Source organism: Chiloscyllium plagiosum, chromosome 30 (assembly GCF_004010195.1).
Source record: "Chiloscyllium plagiosum isolate BGI_BamShark_2017 chromosome 30, ASM401019v2, whole genome shotgun sequence".
NCBI lineage: Eukaryota > Metazoa > Chordata > Chondrichthyes > Orectolobiformes > Hemiscylliidae > Chiloscyllium > Chiloscyllium plagiosum.
Genome location: NC_057739.1, coordinates 45,368,019 through 45,386,988, shown reverse-complemented (window position 1 = coordinate 45,386,988; position 18,970 = coordinate 45,368,019). Strand labels below are relative to the sequence as shown.

The 18,970-nt window shown below is 46.8% G+C and overlaps 1 protein-coding gene across 1 annotated transcript in view; it reads left to right on the top strand.

Moving 5' to 3' along the window:
- Positions 1-18,970, top strand: part of LOC122564628 (neurogenic locus notch homolog protein 1-like) — a 132,439-nt gene that overhangs the window by 91,686 nt on the left and 21,783 nt on the right. Inside the window, exons 10-16 of the mRNA XM_043719718.1 lie at positions 1,613-1,726; positions 4,284-4,397; positions 4,948-5,181; positions 5,574-5,684; positions 9,724-9,916; positions 10,382-10,527; positions 11,078-11,191. Coding sequence (XP_043575653.1) covers positions 1,613-1,726; positions 4,284-4,397; positions 4,948-5,181; positions 5,574-5,684; positions 9,724-9,916; positions 10,382-10,527; positions 11,078-11,191 — 1,026 coding nt within the window. The remainder of the gene's footprint in view (positions 1-1,612; positions 1,727-4,283; positions 4,398-4,947; positions 5,182-5,573; positions 5,685-9,723; positions 9,917-10,381; positions 10,528-11,077; positions 11,192-18,970) is intronic.

Below are 18,970 nucleotides of genomic sequence, written 5' to 3'. Positions count from 1 at the left end.
TATTCTGGAGTGAGAGGGGAGTAAGGACTGGACAGGGGACCAACCACCCTCCCCCAAGCGTCAGTATTGGGACCACAGCTCTCTCTAATGTGTACGCGTAACCTGCATTTGTGTTTCCAGGACAGTGTTTCAAAATTGACAGTGTGGGATGAAACTGGGAAAAGTAGTTAACCAGGAGGGGACAGTCCGAGGCTACAGGAGGAGGCAGACAGACTGGAAAATGGCAAGACCCATGGCTGTCCCACAGGCCAAGATAGGATGCTGGATGAGGCAGTCCCTCGCCACTTTCAGATTACTTTGTTTGAAGGACATGAGAAGTCATACCTCTTGTCTCCCTATGACTCCAGTCCCTTAGAGAAACATAGAGAATAGGAGCAGGTTTTGGCCTTTCGGTCCTCAAGTCTGCTCCACCATTCAACATGATCATGGCTGATCATCGAGGTCAATGCCTTAATCCTGTCCTCCCCCATATTCCTCAATGCCTTTAATTACAAGACTATATTTACCTCCTGTGTGATAACACAGAATGATTTTGCCTCAACCACTTTCTATAACAGAGAATTTCACAAGCTCACCATTCTCTGAAAGAAGAAATTTCTACTTGTCTCAGTCCTAAAAGGTTTGTCCCTTATCCTTAAACTATGATCCTTTGTTCTGGATTTTCTCCCACCATCAGAAACATTCTTCCTGCATCTAACCTGTCTAGTCCTGTTAGAATTTTATAGGTTTTTAATGAGATTCCCCCTCATCATTCTAAAGTCCAGTGAATACAATCCTAACAACTCAGTCCTTCCTCATATGTCAGTTCTGCTGTCCCAGGAATCAATTTGGTTAAGCCCATACTCTGTGAAATGCCTCCATGTGTGTCAGAGCATTGAGTGTTGATCAGTAAGGAGCTGAGTTACATTATCCTGACTGGACGATGATCAAACCAAGCAGTTTCAGATGTGTCAAGCATTTGCTAGGGTCTATGGAGAGAAATGATCTCCTCTGGTGGGGGGGTGCTGATGCTGGGGGAAGGGTATGTGGAGTCCAGAACAAGGGGGCAAAGCCTTAGTAGTTATGTTGGATCATTCAGGGGGTGATGTTCCTCACACAGATGGGGGTAAATGGAAATCTAGAACTGCCCCCTCCTTCCCTCTGCTGCACCATCTACATCACTCCTTGATGAAGCTGGTGTTACATTGATTCAAGAATGAGATTGATTGTTTTTGTCTCTTCATAAAGGCGATTATTAGTTGCCTACAGAGGTAGGCAGAGGGTGAATTGAGATACAGATTGATGCTTGTCATGTTGAGGGGTTCGACCAACTGTGAGAAATGTGATTTATTTTGTGTGTATCGTATTTTCTGAGGCACCAAAGGGAGAATTGCAAACCTGGTATTTTGTGAATAAATTGCTTATTTAGAGATGAGAAATGACTTCTTGTCCTTGTCCCTCACCTCAAAAACAGAAGAAACTCCCCATCCCTCTCCAAACTCTGGATGAAGCCATGGACTTTATAGTATTACAACACGAGGGAGTTTACCTTTCCACTGCCCTACCTGTATAAACCAGCATGGATACTTGAAATGGATGGGAATGGTTAATTCTGTGTGTCTTACATTTGCAGGATATGAGGGAGTCTTCTGCGAAATTGATATTGATGAATGTGCCAGTAATCCGTGCTTAAACAAGGGTAACTGCGTCGACAAAATCAATAAGTTTGAGTGCGAATGCCCCTCAGGTAGGTGCCAATGTTCAATAAACCTTCACCCTTTTACCTGAGTTCTCTGAGCCAGTCCTGTTATTAATCCCAGCCTGCAGGCAGGCTTTACTGACCAAGACACGGCCTACACTCACTCACATCCCACAGCCTCTGGGATCATCCGTCTGAAGTCAGAATTATTCACAGCAACTGAAATCTCAGAAAGTGAATAGAACACTAAAAAAATCAAAGTAATTTGTGTCTCAGGTAAAATACTCAGTTCCAGCAAGAATATGATTGGAACCTTTGGACACAAATTTTCTGGCTGCATTAGCACTCATAGAGTCATACAGCATGGAAACAGATCCTTTGGTCCAACTAGTCCACACCGACCAGGTTTTTGAAACTAAACTAATCCCACTTGCCTGTGTTTTGGCCTACATTGCTCCAAATCTTTCCTATTCATGAACTATTCCAAATATATTTTAAACGTTGTAACTGTACCTGCATCAACCACTTTCTCTGGTAGTTCATTCCACACGTGAACCACTCTACATAAAAAAGGTTGCCCTCATGTCTTTTTTAAAACTTTCTCCTCTCACCTTAAAAATATGCCCCTTTGTTTTAAAGTCCCCATCCAAGGGAAAAGACCCTTGCCATTCACATTATTTATGCCACTCATGATTTGATAATGCTCTATAAGGTCACTCCACAGTCTTCTACGCTCCAATGAAAAATATCTCAGTCTATTTTTATCACGTAAACCCTCCATTCCCAGTAACATCCTGGTAGATCTTTTTTGAACCCTCTCCAATTTGATAAGATATTTCCTCTCGGAGGGTGACCAGAATTGGACACTGTCCTCCAGAAGGGGCCTCACCATGTTTTATACAACCTCAACATGACGTCCCAACTCTTATACTCAGGTCTGATCAATGAAGGCAAGTTTGATAAATGGCTTCTTAACCACAATGTCTACATGTGACGCAAATTTCAAAGAATTATGTACATGAACTCCTCGGCCTCTTTGCTCTACAACACTACCCAAGGCCCTACTTTTAATTGTACAAGTTCTGCCCTTGTTTGCTTTACCAAAATGTGATATCTCGCATTTATCTAAATTAAATTCCACCTGTTACTCCTCAGTCCCTTGATCCAATTGATTAAGATCTCTTTGTAATCTTAGATAACCACTTTCACTGTCTACCATACTATCAACTTTGGTATCATCTGCAAACTTACTAACCATGCCTCCTATATTCACATCCATATTGTTTATATAAATGATGAACAAAAGTGGACCCAGCACCAATCCCTGTGGATTAGTGGTGCTGGAAGAGGACAGCAGTTCAGGCAGCATCCAAGGAACTTTTGCCCGAAACGTCCATTTCGAAGCTCCTTGGATGCTGCCTGAACTACTGTGCGCTTCCAGCACCACTAATCCAGAATCTGGTTTCCAGCATCTGCAGTCATTGTTTTACCAATCCCTGTGGAACACTGCTGGTCACAGGCCTCTCGTCTGAAAAGAAACTCCACCACCACCCTCTGTCTCCTACTGTCAAGTCTATTTTGTATTCAATTGGCAAGCTAATCCTGAATCCCATAAGACCTGGCTTTAATAATTAATCTACCATGCAGAACCTTGTCAAAGGTTTTACTAAAGTCCATGTAAACAACATCTACCCCCACCTCATCAGTCATCTTGGTTACTTCCTCAAAAAACTCAATCAAATTTGAGAGACATGATTTCCCTCCTGTTCCCATGGTCACAGACTCCTAGTCATTGTGACACACACTCCCAATTACACACTCACAGCAATGCTCGTAATCAGACACTCACAGGCATGTACTCATTCTCACATGTATTCCAGGATTAATGCATTAACTTGTGAAATTCCTAAATTTCCTGAATCAAGTGAACTGTTGAGGGGTTCACACACACTGCCCCCTTCTCAGAGCTGAAAACATGCTGAAATTTCTCTTGCATTGACCCTCAAGTAGTCCCTGAGCTGTTTAAACCCTGACTTGCCATGAATCGCTGTCTGGGGGCTTGTTAATGGGGTCACCCTGGGAGTGCTCTCTGTGTCCTGACTCCTTTCTGAGCCTCAGACACCTCCCGAGTGACCCCACTGCACCCGGCTCCTTCTGGAATCTCAGACTACACCAAATGAATCCTGATATCACTGTGGGTGTCATGTAGATTCATAGAATCCCTACAGTGCAAAAGAGGTCATTCAGCCCATGAATCCATAACAACCCTCAAAAGAAAATCCCAACCAGATCCACCTGCCTACACTATCCCCATAACCCTACATTTCCCATGGTTAACCTTCCTAACTTGCACATGTTTGGACTGTCCATGTGGACTGACCCTCCCTGCCCATCCAAAAACGTTATTCATGTCCTCCCAAAACTAAACACCTCCCCAACATGAGATGTCACCTCTCCCTCCCCAAAGCTCACTGTCCCCCTCACTGAGCAATAACCCATTGCTCCCCCCCACCCACCCTGAACGATGACCCATCCCATGTTCCCCTCTCCTTCAGTTCGATTGAGGTCTGATCCTGTTGCATTTCTTCTCTGATGATCCCTTCAGGATTCAATGGGAATCTGTGTCAGATAGATGTGGACGAATGTGCAAGTACTCCCTGTCAGAATGAAGCCCGCTGTGTGGATGGACCCAACAAATATCACTGTCAATGTTTGGAAGGTCAGTGCTGCTCTCTGCTCCCTCCATTGCTCCAACTTGCTTTGGTCTTCCTCCTGACCCCACCTTTCCAACTACCCAATTAATGTTTTATCCAATCTCCATGTACCCTCTTTGTCCCTCTTCCTACCTGCCCTGTCTGCAGCTTCAGTCACACACTCTCGGCTTCATTCTCAATGCTTCTCCAATTCTTTACCCAACTGCTCCGAGATTCACTCAGTGAAATCTCCTGTTCTCCCATTTCTTTCACACTCCCTGTCTCTCAGATTCTTCCTGTCATTTTCATGCTCCCTCTCTGTCTCTCACAGTCTCTCTCTCTCTCTCATGCTCCTGCCCTCATACTCTCCCTCTGTTTCTCACACTCTCCCTCTCTCACAAGCCCGCCCCATCTCTCTCCTACTCCCTCCTCCACTTCATGCTCTCCTTTTCCCCTTTCTCTTCCCCACCCTTCTTTTTCATTCTCTCCCTCCCCTCTCTCTCTAACTCCCTCTCTCTGATGCCCTCCCTCTCCTGTGATCTCTCCTTTCTGATTGGTGATGCGGTCCTCCTGTAGGTTTTACTGGAACACTGTGTGAGACGGACATCGATGAGTGTGAGCAGGACCCCTGTCACTATGGCGTTTGTAAGGATGAGATTGCGACCTTTCTCTGTGTCTGTAACCAGGGTTACACAGGCCGAGTATGTGATATCAACATTAATGAGTGTCAGAGCCAGCCATGTCAGAATGGAGGAAGCTGCCAGGATAAGATCGATGGCTATGTGTGTGCCTGTCTAAAAGGAACCACAGGTACTGAGCTCTCCCCTCTCTGCACACCACCCCCCTTCCTCCTTCAGTGCCTCACTCCCATCCTCACCCTAAATCCTCCACCCCAGCCCCACACCTTTCACCACCTCATGCCTTCAGACGTTCTGGGAATCTGTAACTTCAGGAATTCACATTCTCAAAAAATGGGGCAGTTGGATTGTGATTAGATTGTTGCCTGTGGGATCTTGCTCTTCATAGTCAGTTCCCCACTTAAAAGAGAATCTCGTTGGCCGTAAAAGGGGATTGGGACATGCTGAGGCACTACAGAAATGCAAATCTGTTTCGCTTTCTGACAATAGCTTATTTATTTGTCCTGGTGTTAAGTGGTGTGAGCTTGTTGTGATTTAATCACTAAAAATATTATTTTGCCTCAGGCGTGAACTGTGAAACAAATCTGGATGATTGTGCCAGTAACCCGTGTGAATATGGCAACTGCATCGATCAGATTAACAGTTATGACTGTGTCTGTGAGATCGGATATTCAGGTAAGACACGCTACTAAACTTAATCTCTGTCACATTGTCTGACTTCACCCCTGACCCAGCTGTCCTGCTAATGGGATCCTCATCACACACCCCAGTCCTTCCTTCAATTCACACTTTTAAACTTTACCTCCTCCAACCCTTACACCCCTCCCTATCTCTGTACCATCCTCCTACCCCCTACATCCCACGTTATCTCTGTCACCTCCTCCAAACTGTCCACCCCTCCCTATCTGTGTAACCGCCTCTAGTCTCTCTCTGTCACCTGTCCTCATGTACCCTCAAAACTCACGCTCTATATTTGGGGAAAGTGCTGAGAAGCACCATGAGACTTTGCATTGCTTGGAAGTGCAATATAAATGCAGGCTATGTTCCTCACCAGTGACAGCAGTCCTCACAGATTCTCCCTGTTTTTTGTTGCTGCAATAATGTGAGGGACTGTCCCTGACAACCCTCTCTCCCCCTTAGACAGTTTCTTTTCCACTTGGTTCTTGTTGGCTACTTGTGAAATTGAATCCTGGACAATGTTCTCTTTTGCTAACAGAGATTTTCTTTTCTGTTCTGTTCTCAGTCTTCCCAAGTCTGTGCAGGATCCCTAAAGCCCACTACTAACTCTCTGGCCATTCACATTGTGACTACCAGCCTCCCTCCACTCATTCCCCTTTCCCCACTCCCTGCCTTAATTCCCCACCCTCACCTTCATTCCCCTTTTCCCACTCTTCTCAGCTTCACCCTCCCCACTCTAATTATTTGCCCCTTCTCCTCTGTCTATACATCTCTGTTCTAATCTGGCCCCTCCTCTTCCCCCTCTTCTCTCCCTCTTTCACCTCCTCTCTCTCTCTCTCTCTCCTCTCTCCAATCTACCCCGTCCTGATAAACCGACCCCTCACCTCCCAACTCTTGCTTTCATCTGTAGTCCTAGTGAGGGGCTGATGTTAAATTACATCAGAGTCTTAGATGAGGGAATGTATTAGTGGCTGGACATACAGATGATAGACAGAGAGGAAAGTGAGTGGTGAGGATGGCATTACAAGTATGCAGACTAATATATTTACGGTCAGTGAATGGGCAAAATTCTGGCAGGTGGAATACAATGTGGGAAAATGTGAAGTTCTCTTTTGCAGGAAAATGAAAACAACAGTTTTATAGAAACAGAAAATGACAGCATAATTCTGAGTTGCATAGGGATCAGGGTGGTTATAGTGCATGAGTCACAAAAATTATTACGCAGCTACAGCAAGTGATTAAAAAGCTAATGGGTGATATCCTTTATTATCAGCAGATTTGAACACAAAGGGGAATGATCAGAAACAGAAATGGCTGGAGAAACTTAGCAAGTCTGTGGAGGGAGAAACAGAGTCAACGTTTCAGGTTGATGAAGGGTCATTGGAGATGAATCATTAACTGTTTCTCTCTCCACAGACGCTGCCAGACTTGCTGAATTTCTCCAGCAAGTTCTGTTTTTGTGTCAGATTTGCAGCATCGGCAGTTCTTTGTTTTACAGAGATGCACCTGTTATGCTTCAGTTGTACAGGGTATTGATGAGGCCACTTTGACCTCTTTATTGAAGGAAGGATACAAATATATTGGAGGCAGTTAAGAGGGGTTTACCAGATTGAGAGCTGGAATAAGTGGGCGGTTTTATGGGGAAAAGTTGGATAGATTGGGCTTGTTTGCACTGGAATTTAGAAGAGCGAAGGGTGATTGAAGTGTATTAGATCCTGACTGGTCTTGACAAGGTGGATTTGGAAAGGATGTTTCCTCTTGACCGTCAGTCTGAAACCAAAGGCATTGTTTTAAAATTAGGGATCATCCTTTTAGGACAGAGGAGAGGGGAATTTTTTCTCTGAGGATTGAGAGACTCTAGAATACTGCCTCACATTAAGTATTTTTAACAGGAATGTTGATTTTTAGGCAGGTATATCGAGGGTTGGGGGCGGGGACGGAGATGGGAATGTGGATTTCAAAACACAAACAGATCAATATGATCTTGAACGGCAGAGCAGGGTTGAGAGGATGAATGGCCCACTTATGCTCCAAAGTCCTAAACAGCAGGAAAATACTTAATCGTAAAGGCTCTGGGGCCACTCAGTCCTGCTGTCTTCTGATCGTATTTAAACCCCATTTGAAATTACAGGCCAAAGAGGCAAGTGAAAGCACTGGAGTGTGTGTTGCCAGGGCAGCAATGTGTCTGCCCGAACCCAGTCAACGGCAGCAGGGAAATACAGGAGCCTGACTGAAAAGGCCGAGAGTCATCAGTCACAGCAATTCTCAGGGGTATCAGGTTCCATATCCTGGTCGATGCCCCCCACCCCCCACTCGCTCTCTCCTTCAATGTGGAGAATTTCTCCCCAGCACTATGCTGTACCTGAACCACAGGCAGATCACGGCCTTGCTGCCATCTCCAAGAAACAGGCACAGGAGTCTCTGACAAAAAGCACTACGTTCCAAATAAAGGCCCCATTATAAAGTGGACGATCCATCTGGCGTCTCCGGTTACAGGGTCACACCACTGCTTTCAAAGATCGAGGGCAGGTGAAGCAGAAAACAATCCTGACACCTGAGAACAGCAAGGCCTCCCCACCCTATTACAGTTTTTGTTTCTGGGGGCGGGAGTGGGACTCGATACTGAGCAACCCATTTATAAATGCATCGCACAACAACTTTTGAAGTTTAATTTGAGCAGTTGAGATGTTCCAGAACTGACTGACTGATGCTGCATTTCAATAACTGTTAATCTCCTTCACTCTCTAGTTTCCAGGCTGCCTTCTGACTCTCACTGGGATACAGCTCACACACACACTGACTCTCACTGGGGAACAGCTCCCACACACACTGACTCTCTCTGGGGTACAGTCCCACATACACTGACTCTCACTGGGGAACAGCTCCCACACACACTGACTGTCACTGGGGTACAGTACCACATACACTGACTCTCTCTGGGGTACAGTACCACATACACTGACTCTCACTGGGGTACAGCTCCCACACACACTGACTCTCACTGGGGTACAGACCCCACACACACTGACTCTCACTGGGGAACAGCTCCCACACACACACTGACTGTCACTGGGGTACAGTACCACATACACTGACTCTCACTGGGGTACAGCTCCCACACACACTGATTCTCACTGGGGAACAGCTCCCACACACACTGACTCTCACTGGGGTACGGCTCCCACACACTGACTCTCACTGGGGAACAGCTCCCACACACACTGACTCTCTCTGGGGTACAGTACCACATACACTGACTCTCACTGGGGAACAGCTCCCACACACACTGACACTCACTGGGGTACGGCTCCCACAAACTGACTCTCACTGGGGAACAGCTCCAACACACACTGACTCTCACTGGGGAACAGCTCCCACACACACTGACTCTTACTGGGGAACAGCTCCAACACACACTGACTCTCACTGAGGAACAGCTCCCCCACACACTGACTGTCACTGGGGTATGGCTCCCACACACACTGACTCTCACTGGGGTACAGCCCCCACATAGACTGACTCACGCTGAGGGACAGCACTGACATCCTACTGGTATATTACCTGAGTGTTCCTTTTTATTGTATTAGCCCCCATGATTAGTCAGTGTCGGGCTACTATCTGACTGTAGCTGTATCACATTTAAGACTGTTCCTGTGTCCTTCAGGAAGAGTCACCCTATACAAAACACTAGCCTGGACTGTATCCCAAATCTGAGGTCCATCGCACACACTCTCTTCCTGCAGTGGCCCCCACACAGCCCCTTTGGAAGTCTAGAGCTCATGTTGAACCCCGCCTGGTTGCAGCCTGTCATTGTTAGTTGCTTGTGTCAAACTGCACATGGATTCAATTAGCAAACCTGTTGTCAGACTCTTAATGTTCATTGAATTCCCACCATCTTTCACACTGTTTTTAAAAATATCATGTTTTTGCCAAATTGTCATTCTCTATCCTCACAAAACGATGACGGTGATATTTATTACTGTTTGGTTTTAATGCTGATCTTTATGAATCTTCATGCTGTTTGTTTGTCTTTCAGGCCCTATGTGTAACATTAACATTGATGAGTGTGCTTCAAACCCTTGCCACAACGGGGGCACCTGCAAAGATGGGATCAACAGCTTCACTTGTGTCTGTCCAGAGGGTTATCACGACTTGGTTTGTCTGTCAGAGGTGAATGAGTGCAACAGCAACCCCTGTATCCATGGAGAATGTCAAGACCACCTCAATGGGTGAGTGTCCCTTCATCACTTGATGTCCAAAGCGGGGCAAGGTGAGGGAGGGATCAGCAAAGTTCAGGGAGCAAGACCTGAAATGGTGCTTTACTCTGTATCTAATCCCATGCTGTCCCTGTCCTGGCAATGTCTGATGGGACAGTGTAGTAGGAGATTTACTCTTCATCTAATCCCATGCCGTCCCTGTCCTGGCAATGTTTGATGGGACAGTGTAGAGGGAGATTTACTCTGCATCTAATCCCATGCCGTCCCTGTCCTGGCAATGTCTGATGGAACAGTGTAGAGGGAGATTTACTTTGTATATAACCCTGTGCTGTCCCTGTCCTGGCAATGTTTGATGGGGAAAGTGTAGAGGGCGCTTTACTCTATATCTAACCCCATGCTGTCCCTTCCTGGCAGTGCTGGATGGGGACAGTGTCATCTGTGCTGTGGGGCAGTCTAACTCTGTTCTCTCTCCAACAGGTACAGCTGTGATTGTAGTCCAGGTTGGACTGGAACAAACTGTGACCTGAATGTTAATGAGTGTGAGTCTCACCCTTGCGTGAATGGGGGCACGTGTCGGGATATGAACAATGGCTACCTGTGTGACTGTCAGCCTGGGTTCCGAGGTAAGGAGTACAGCATTAATGTTAGGGTTAGGGTGGGGCTGGCCCAGAAATGGTGTCAGGGTTAGCTCCCGCTCTACTGCATGTTCCTGTATTACTGACAGCAAGCAGTGGTTGAACTGTCAGGTGCTCTCTCTCTCTCTCTCTGTGTCTGTGACATTTTCTCCCCACATTATCCTTCTCTCTTTCAGCAGCTCTGATTTTATCTTTCCTCATTCTTTGCCTTGGTTATATCTGTCTATGTCTCTCTCTTGCTTTCTCCCTCATCTTTCTCTTTTTCTGACTCTCTCACTATTTCTCCTCCATCTGTATATCACACTCTTCTCTCTCTCTTTCCCCATGTTTCTCTCTCTTTCGCTCCCTCTTTTTCTCTCTATCTCACTTCTCTCTATTTACTGCCTCTCTCTTTACCTCTCTATATCTCCCCTCCACTTCTCATCTCCCTCTTTCTCACCCTGCCTGTCTCCCTCCCTCCCCCTATTCTCTCTCTCTGTCTCAGATAGCGTATAATTTGCCATCTTTCCACTGATGCCTGGTTTTGTTTCTGTTCCAGGACCCAACTGCCAGACGAACATCAATGAGTGTGCATCGAACCCATGCCTGAACCAGGGGAGCTGCATTGATGATATTGCTGGATACAAGTGTAACTGTGTTTTACCATACACAGGTAATGATTCAGTACCAGCTCAGCACCAGTGCTCAGTCAGTCAGCACCCCCATACATTCAGTTATGTGGCCTAAAAACACTTGAGAAAATCCTGCTGCAAAGATATTGGAGAATAAAAACAAAATTGAAAATGTCTGGCACCTTTCACAAACTCAGGATGTCCTAAAGCAGTTTACAACTATTCAAGTAGTTTTTGAATTCTGACACTATTGTAATACAGGGCAGTCAGTTTGCACGAAGCAAGATCCCACAAAAGAAATATCATAAGGTACCCGATTAATTATTATTGTAACATCAGTTTGGGAGTAAATGTTGAGTCAGACACCAGGGAGAACTTCCCCATGTTTCTTAACTTTTATATTAACTTGAGGGGAAAGACAGAGTCAATTTGACATTTCTTTCAAATAACAGGATCTCTGACAGTGCAATGCTCCCTCAGCACTGATCAACCGACAGTGCAGTGCTCCCTCAGCACTGTGCCTCCAACATTGTGGCACTTCCTATCACTGACCCTCTGACAGTGCGGCACTCCCTCAGCACTGACCCTCTGACAGTGTGGCACTCCCTCAGCACTGACCCTCTGACAATGCGGCACTCGCTCAGCACTGACCCTCTGACAGTACGGCACTACCTCAGCACGGACCCTCCAACAGTGCGGCACTCCCTCAGCACTGACCCTTCGACAGTGCGGCACTCCCTCAGCACTGACCCTCTGACAATGTGACACTCGCTCAGCACTGACCCTCCAACAGTGTGGCACTACCTCAGCACTGACCCTCTGACAGTGCAATGCTCCCTCAGCACTGACCCTCCAACAGTGCGGCAGTCCCTCAGCACTGACCCTCCGACAGTGCGGCACTCCCTTAGCACTGACCCTCCGACAGTGCGGCACTCCCTCAGCACTGACCCTCTGACAATGCGGCACTCCCTCAGCACTGACCCTCTGACAGTGCGGCACTCCCTCAGCACTGACCCTCTGACAGTGCGACACTCTCTCAGTACTGACCCTCTGATAGTGTGGCACTCCCTCAGCATTGACCCAACAATAGTGCGGCACTCCCTCAGTACTGACCCTCCAACAGTGTGGCACTCCCTCAGCACTGACCCACCGACAGTGCAGGGCTCAGTACTGACCGTCCAACAATGCGGCACCCTCTCAGTACTGACCCTCCCACAGTACGGCACTCCCTCAGCACTGACCCTCTGACAGCGCGGCACTCCCTCAGCACTGACCCTCTGACAGTGCTGCACTCCCTCAGCACTGACCCTCCCACAATATGGCACTCCCTCAGCACTGACACTCCGACAGTGTGTCACTCCCTCAGCACTGACCCTCCGACAGTGCGGCACTCCCTCAGCACTGACCCTCCAACAGTACGTCACTCCCTCAGCACTGATCCTTTGAATTTTGTGCTGGAACCTCTGGAGTAGGACCTGATTCACTGAGTGGTGTTCATGGAACCGTTGCTGATACTTTCTGAATTTGTCCAGAAGGAAGGAAGGCCATTCAGCCCCTGTGTCATGACTTTGAAAGTGCTTCATGTTTAGTCCTGCACTCTTCTTCTTGTGCATCTCTCTATAGGTCTCTCAACCCCGAAGACCTAAAGGTTCAGGTCAGGTAAAAAAATTGGTTAAGAAGGCATCTGGGATATCAGCCTTTACTGACTAATTTCAGAGCAGGGAGGTGAGGCTGGAACTATATAAAATGTTGGTTAGGCCACAATGAGAGTTTTGTGTGCAGCTCTAGAGTCAACATTATAGGAGGGATGTGATAGCACTGAAGAAGGTACAGAGGAGATTTACCAGGCAGGTGTCTGGGCTGGAGGGCTTCAGTAACGAAGGGAGATTAGACAGACTGGGGTTGTTTTCCGTAGAGCAGAGGAAATTGAGGAGGGACATGACTGAGGTATACAAAATTACAATGCACATTGATCAGGTTGACAGGAAGAAACTTTTCCCCTTGAAAGCGGGATTAATGACAAAAAGCAGAGTTTGAGGGTTAGGTTCAGAGGGGATGTGAGAAAAACCTTTTCACCAGAGGGCAGTGGAATTCTGGAACTCACTGCTTGTGAGGGTGGAAAAGGCAGAAGCCCTTCTACATCGAAGAAGGATTTAGATATATGCTTGCGATGCCAAGATTTGCAAGTATGTGGGCCAAGTGCTGGGAAATAGGATTAGAATAGTTTGGTGATTGTTATTGACCAGCACAGACTCGATGGGCCAAAGGACCTATCTCTGAGTTGTGGATCTCTATACATCAATGACCTGGCCAGCTCCCGGTTAAAGTTACTAACAGAACCAGCTCTCTCCACTGAGTGCTCCAGATCAGGATAACTCTTTGAGTGAAAAACAATTCCCATCTCCCAACGCAATCAGTGAAACCTTTTGCAATGTCTCACAATTTCTTCAGCGACTTTGATGGAAGTGAAGGATTCTTAAGGGGGAGGGAGTGAAACCAGAAGTAGAGGGAGAAGGACCTGAAAAGAGAATATAGGGAATTAGGTTGGAAGCTAGAGGCAGGACAAGCAGAGTAGTAATCACAAGATTGTTACCGGTGCCACAGGCTACTGAAGCTAAGAACAGAGATCGTGTGCAGATGAAAACGTGGCTGTAGGGCTGGTGTAGGAAGGAAGGCTTCAGTTATGTGAATCATTGAGATACCTTCAGGGGAAGGTGGGACCTGTACATGAAAGACGGGATGCACCTGAACTGGAGGGGCACCAATATCATGGGCAGGAGATTTGCCAGAGCTCTTCAGGAAGATTAAACCTATATTGGCAGGAGGGTGGAAACCGGAGCTAAGGATCAGATAATGGAGTAGGTAGTGAACAGCCAGATACAGTGTATGGAGTCTGTGAGGAAGGATAGACAGTCGATAGGGCAAAGGTGCAGTCAGTATGATGTTTGAAGTGCGTCCATTTTAACACAGTTAAAAATCACAAGACACCAGGTTATAGTCCAACAGGTTTATTTCAAAGTACAAGCTATCAGAGTGCTGCTTCTTATCAGGTAGCTAGTGGGGTAGGATCACTTTGATACAAATTTAGAGCAAAAAGATCATAGTATCATATACTGATGCAATATATTGAACAAATCTAGACTGCTGTTAAATATATTGTTTAATATATTGCATCAGTGTATGACCTATGATCTTTTGTTATAAATTCTGTGTCCTATGATCCTACTCCATGAGCTACCTGACAAAGGGGCAGCGCTCCAAAAGCTTGGGCTTCCAAATAAAGTTGTTGAACTATAACCTGGTGTCGTGTGACTTTTAACTTTGTCCACCCCATTCCAACACTGGCACCTCCACATCATATTTTAATGCAAGAAGTGTCAGGAATAAGGGTGATCAATGTGGAGCATGGATCAGTGCTTGGAACTATGATGTTGTGGCCATTATGGAGACTTGGATATCATAGGGTCAGGAATGGTTGCTGGATGTGCCAGGGGTTACATGTTTCAAAAGGAATAGGGGAAGTGGTAAAAGAGATGTGGGAGTAGCATTGCTAATCGGGGATAGTATCGCGGCTGCAGAAAGGGAGCTCGTTAATGAGTGTTTGACTACAAAGTCAGTATGGGTGGAAGTCAGAAACGGGAAAGGCGCAGTCATTTTATTGGGAATTTTCTACAGACTCCCCCAGTAACAACAGAGACATGAAGGAGCAGATTGGGGGGCAGATTTTGGAAAGGCGCAGAAGTAACAGGGTTGTTGTCATGGGTGACTTTAACTTGCCTAATATTAACTGGAACCTCCTTAGTTCAAATAGTTTGGATGGAGGGGTTTTTGTCAGGCATGTCCAGGAAGGGTTTCTGATTCAATATGTAGATAGGTCGACTAGAGGGGAGGCCAGATTGGATTTGGTGCTTGGCAACAAACCATGCCAGGTGTCAGATCTCTTGGTGGGAGAGCATTTCAGTGATAGTGATCACAATTCCCTGACCTTGGAGAGGGATAGGAGCAGATGGGAAGGTATTTAATTAGGGGAGGGGGAAATTACAATACTATTAGGCAGGAACTGGGGCACCTAAATTGGGAACAGATGTTCTCTGGGAAATGCATGATAGAAATGTGGAGGTTGTTTAGGGACCACATGCTGATAGGGCTGGACAGGTTTGTCACACTGAGGCAAGGAAAGGATGGTAGGTTGAAAGATCCGTAGGTGATAATAGATATGGAACATAGAGTCATAGAGATGTACAGCATGGAAACAGACCCTTCGGTCCAACCCGTTCATGCCGACCAAATATCCCAACCCAATCTAGTCCCACCTGCCAGCAACTGGCCCATATCCCTCCAAACCCTTCCTATTCATATACACATCCAAATGCCTCTTAAATGTTGCAATTGTACCAGCCTCCACCACATACACATACAGCTCATTCCATACACATACCATCCTCTGCGTGAAAAAGTTGCCCCTGAGGTCTCTTTTATATCTTTCCCCTCTCACCCTAAACCTATGCCCTCTAGTTCTGGACTCCCTGACCCCAGGGAAAAGACTTTGTCTATTTATCCTATCCATGCCCCTCATAATTTTGTAAACCTCTATAAGGTCACCCCTCAGCCTCCGAAGCTCCAGGGAAAACAGTTTTCACTAGTGAGAGGGACATTGACGTGAAACAGACTGATATGCTTGAACAGGTTGATGTTAAGAAGGAGGATTTGCTAAAAAGTTTGAAAAACATAAGGATAGATAAGAGCCTGACAGGATATACCCAAGTGGAAGTGAGGGAAGTGAGGGAAGAGATTGCTGCACCTTTGGTGAGGATCTTTGTGTCCTCACTGTCCACTGGGGTAGTGCCAGATGATTGGAGGGCAGCAAATGTTATTCCCTTGTTCAAGAAAAAGGAATAGGGATAATCTTAGGAACTACAGATTAGTTAGTCTTACGTTAGTGGTGGGCAAATTATTGGAGAAGATTTTGAGAGACAGGATTTATGATTACTTGGAGAAATAATTGGTTAGAGATAGTCACCATGGTTTTGTGAAGGGAAGGTCATGTCTCACAAACCTTACTGAATTCTTTAAGGATGTGACACAACACATTGATGAAGGTAGAGCAGTTGATGTGGTGTACATGGAGTTTAGCAAGGTGTTTGATAGGCTCATTCAGAAAGTAAGGAGGCGTGGAATACAGGGAAATCTGTCTGACTGGATACAGAATTGGCTGGCTCATAGAAGACAGAGGGTGGCTGTAGATGGAAAGTATTTTGCCTGGAGCTCGGTGACCAGTGGTGTTGCACACGGATCGGTTCGAGGACCTCTGCTCTTTGTGATATTTATAAAGGACTTGGATGAGGAAGTGGAAGGGTGGGTTAGTAAGTTTGCCGATGAAGTTAGTAAGGTTGGTGGTGTAGTGGGTAGTGTGGAGGGCTGTGGTAGGTTGCAACTGGACATTGACAGGATGCAAAGCTGGGCTGAGAAGTGGCAGATGGAGTTCAATCCGGAAAAGAGTGAAGTGATTCATTTTGGAAGGTCAAATTCAAATGCAGAATACAGGGTTAAAGGCAGGATTCTTGGCAGCGTGGAGGAACAGAGGGATCTTGGAGTCCATGTCCATAGATCCCTCAAAGTCACCACCCAAGTTGATGGAATTGGTAAGAAGGTGTATGGTGTGTTGGCTTTCATTAGCAGGAGATTTAGTTTAAGAGCCTCAAGGTTATGCTACAGCTCTCTAGAGCCCTGGTGAGGCCACACTTGGAATATTGTGTTCAGTTCTAGTTGCCATCACTACGGGAAGGATGTGGAAGCTTTAGAGAGGGTGCAGAGAAGATTTACCAGGATGCTGCCTGGACTGAAGTGCATGTCTGACGAAGAAAAGTTGAGTGAGAGCGAGGGCTTTTCTCATTGGAGCGAAGACGGATGACAGATGACTTGATAGAGGTGTACAAGATGATGAGAGGCATAGGCAGAGCAGATAGCCAGAGACTTTTTCCCAGGACAGAAATGGCTATCACAAGGCAACATAATTTTAGGGCAACTGGAGGAAGGTTTAGGGGAGATATCAGAGGTAGGTTCTTTACATAGAGGGTGGTAGGTGTGTGAAATGCACTGCCTGCGGTGGGAGTAGAGTCAGATATATTAGGGACATTTAAGTGACTCTAGGATAGGCACATGGAAGATAGTACAGTGAAGGGCACGTAGGTTAGTTTGATTTTAGAGCAGAATACTAGGTCGGCACAACATTGAGGGCCTAAGGGCCTGGACTGTCCTGGACTGTTGTATGTTCTATGAAACCCCACAATGTATTGAGACTGCCAGTGAGTTCATATCATCTTGCTGCAATGATGGGGGTCCAGCCTTCAGTTTGTGAAGGAGAGCTCACTGCTGATTGTGAGAGTGAAGGGGAGCAGGATTGCAGGAACTGACCACTCCCCTCACTCCACTCTGTACCAACCCCTCCCCCTGCAGCCCCATCACGATAGACCATGTGGTATCCGGTCACCATTCTGGCTGCTGTTTGAGGACAGGGATTCTCTGCCAAGGCGGAGTGAGAATAAACAGACGACAGATTTCCTGCTGAGGGTTCGGATGACAAGGGCCTGTTGTTTCCCAGTTTCCTGTTCCCTGGATTCGGAGCCACATAGGGAACAATTGCTGGAACTGGCGTCACCTTTCCTGTCCTGGCAGTGTTTCCATGGTAACCGGACATGAAAATAGTCCACACTTAGTGAAAGCAGTGAGAAGAAAAGTTTACTTTCAAACTGGCTACTTGAGCAAAACAAAATTACAGACACCTTGACATTTTAAATTCTTTTCAACAGCAGTTTCTCAAGTGTTTAATCTTTCTGTTGTTCTGGGACCTCTGGTGAAGTTGGATTGGGGTAAATCACTGGCATAAATTACAGCAAAAATATCCCAAAGTCAGCTCCTTTCATTGGCAAGGGACCCCTGCTGGACAAACTGAGAGAGTCAGTGTGCGTGGGACTGTACCTCAGTGAGAATCAATGAGTGTAGGAGCTGTACCCCAATAAGAGTCGGTGTATGTGGGAGCCGTACCCCAGTGAGAGTCGGTGTATGTGGGAGCCGTACCCCAGTGAGAGTCAGTGTGTGTGGGAGACGTACCCCAGTGAGAGTCAGTGTGTGTGGGAGCCGTACCCCATTGAGTGTCAGTGTGTGTGGGAGCCGTACCCCAGTGAGAGTCAGTGTGTGTGGGACTGTATCTCAGTGAGAGCCAGTGTGTGTGGGAGCCGTACCCCAGTGAGAGTCAGTGAATGTAGGAGCCGCACCCCAGTGAGAATCAGTGTGTGTGGGAGCTGTACCCCAGTGAGAGTCAGTGTGTGTGCGAGCCATATCCCAGTGAGAATCAGTGTGTGTGGGAGCTGTACCCCAGTGAGAGTCAGTGTATGTGGGAGCTGTACCCCAGTGAGAGTCAGTGTGTGTGCGAGCCATATCCCAGTGAGAGTCAGTGTGTGTGGGAGCCATACACCAGTGAGAGTCAGTAAGAATCAGCTGCCGACGTTTCCACCACCTCCAAACAGACCCCACCATCAGGGATATATTTCCCTGCCCACCCCTTTCCGCCTTCCGCAAAGACTGTTCCTTCCGTGACTACCTGGTCAGGTCCATGCCCCCCTACAACCCACCCTCCCATCCTGGCACCTTCCCCTGTCACCACAGGAATTGCAAACCTGGCGCCCACACCTCCTCCCTCACCTCCATCCAAGGCCCTAAAGGAGCCTTCCACATCCATCAAAGTTTTACCTGCACATCCACTAATATCATCTACTGTATCCGTTGCTCCCGATGCGGTCTCCTCTACATTGGCGAGACTG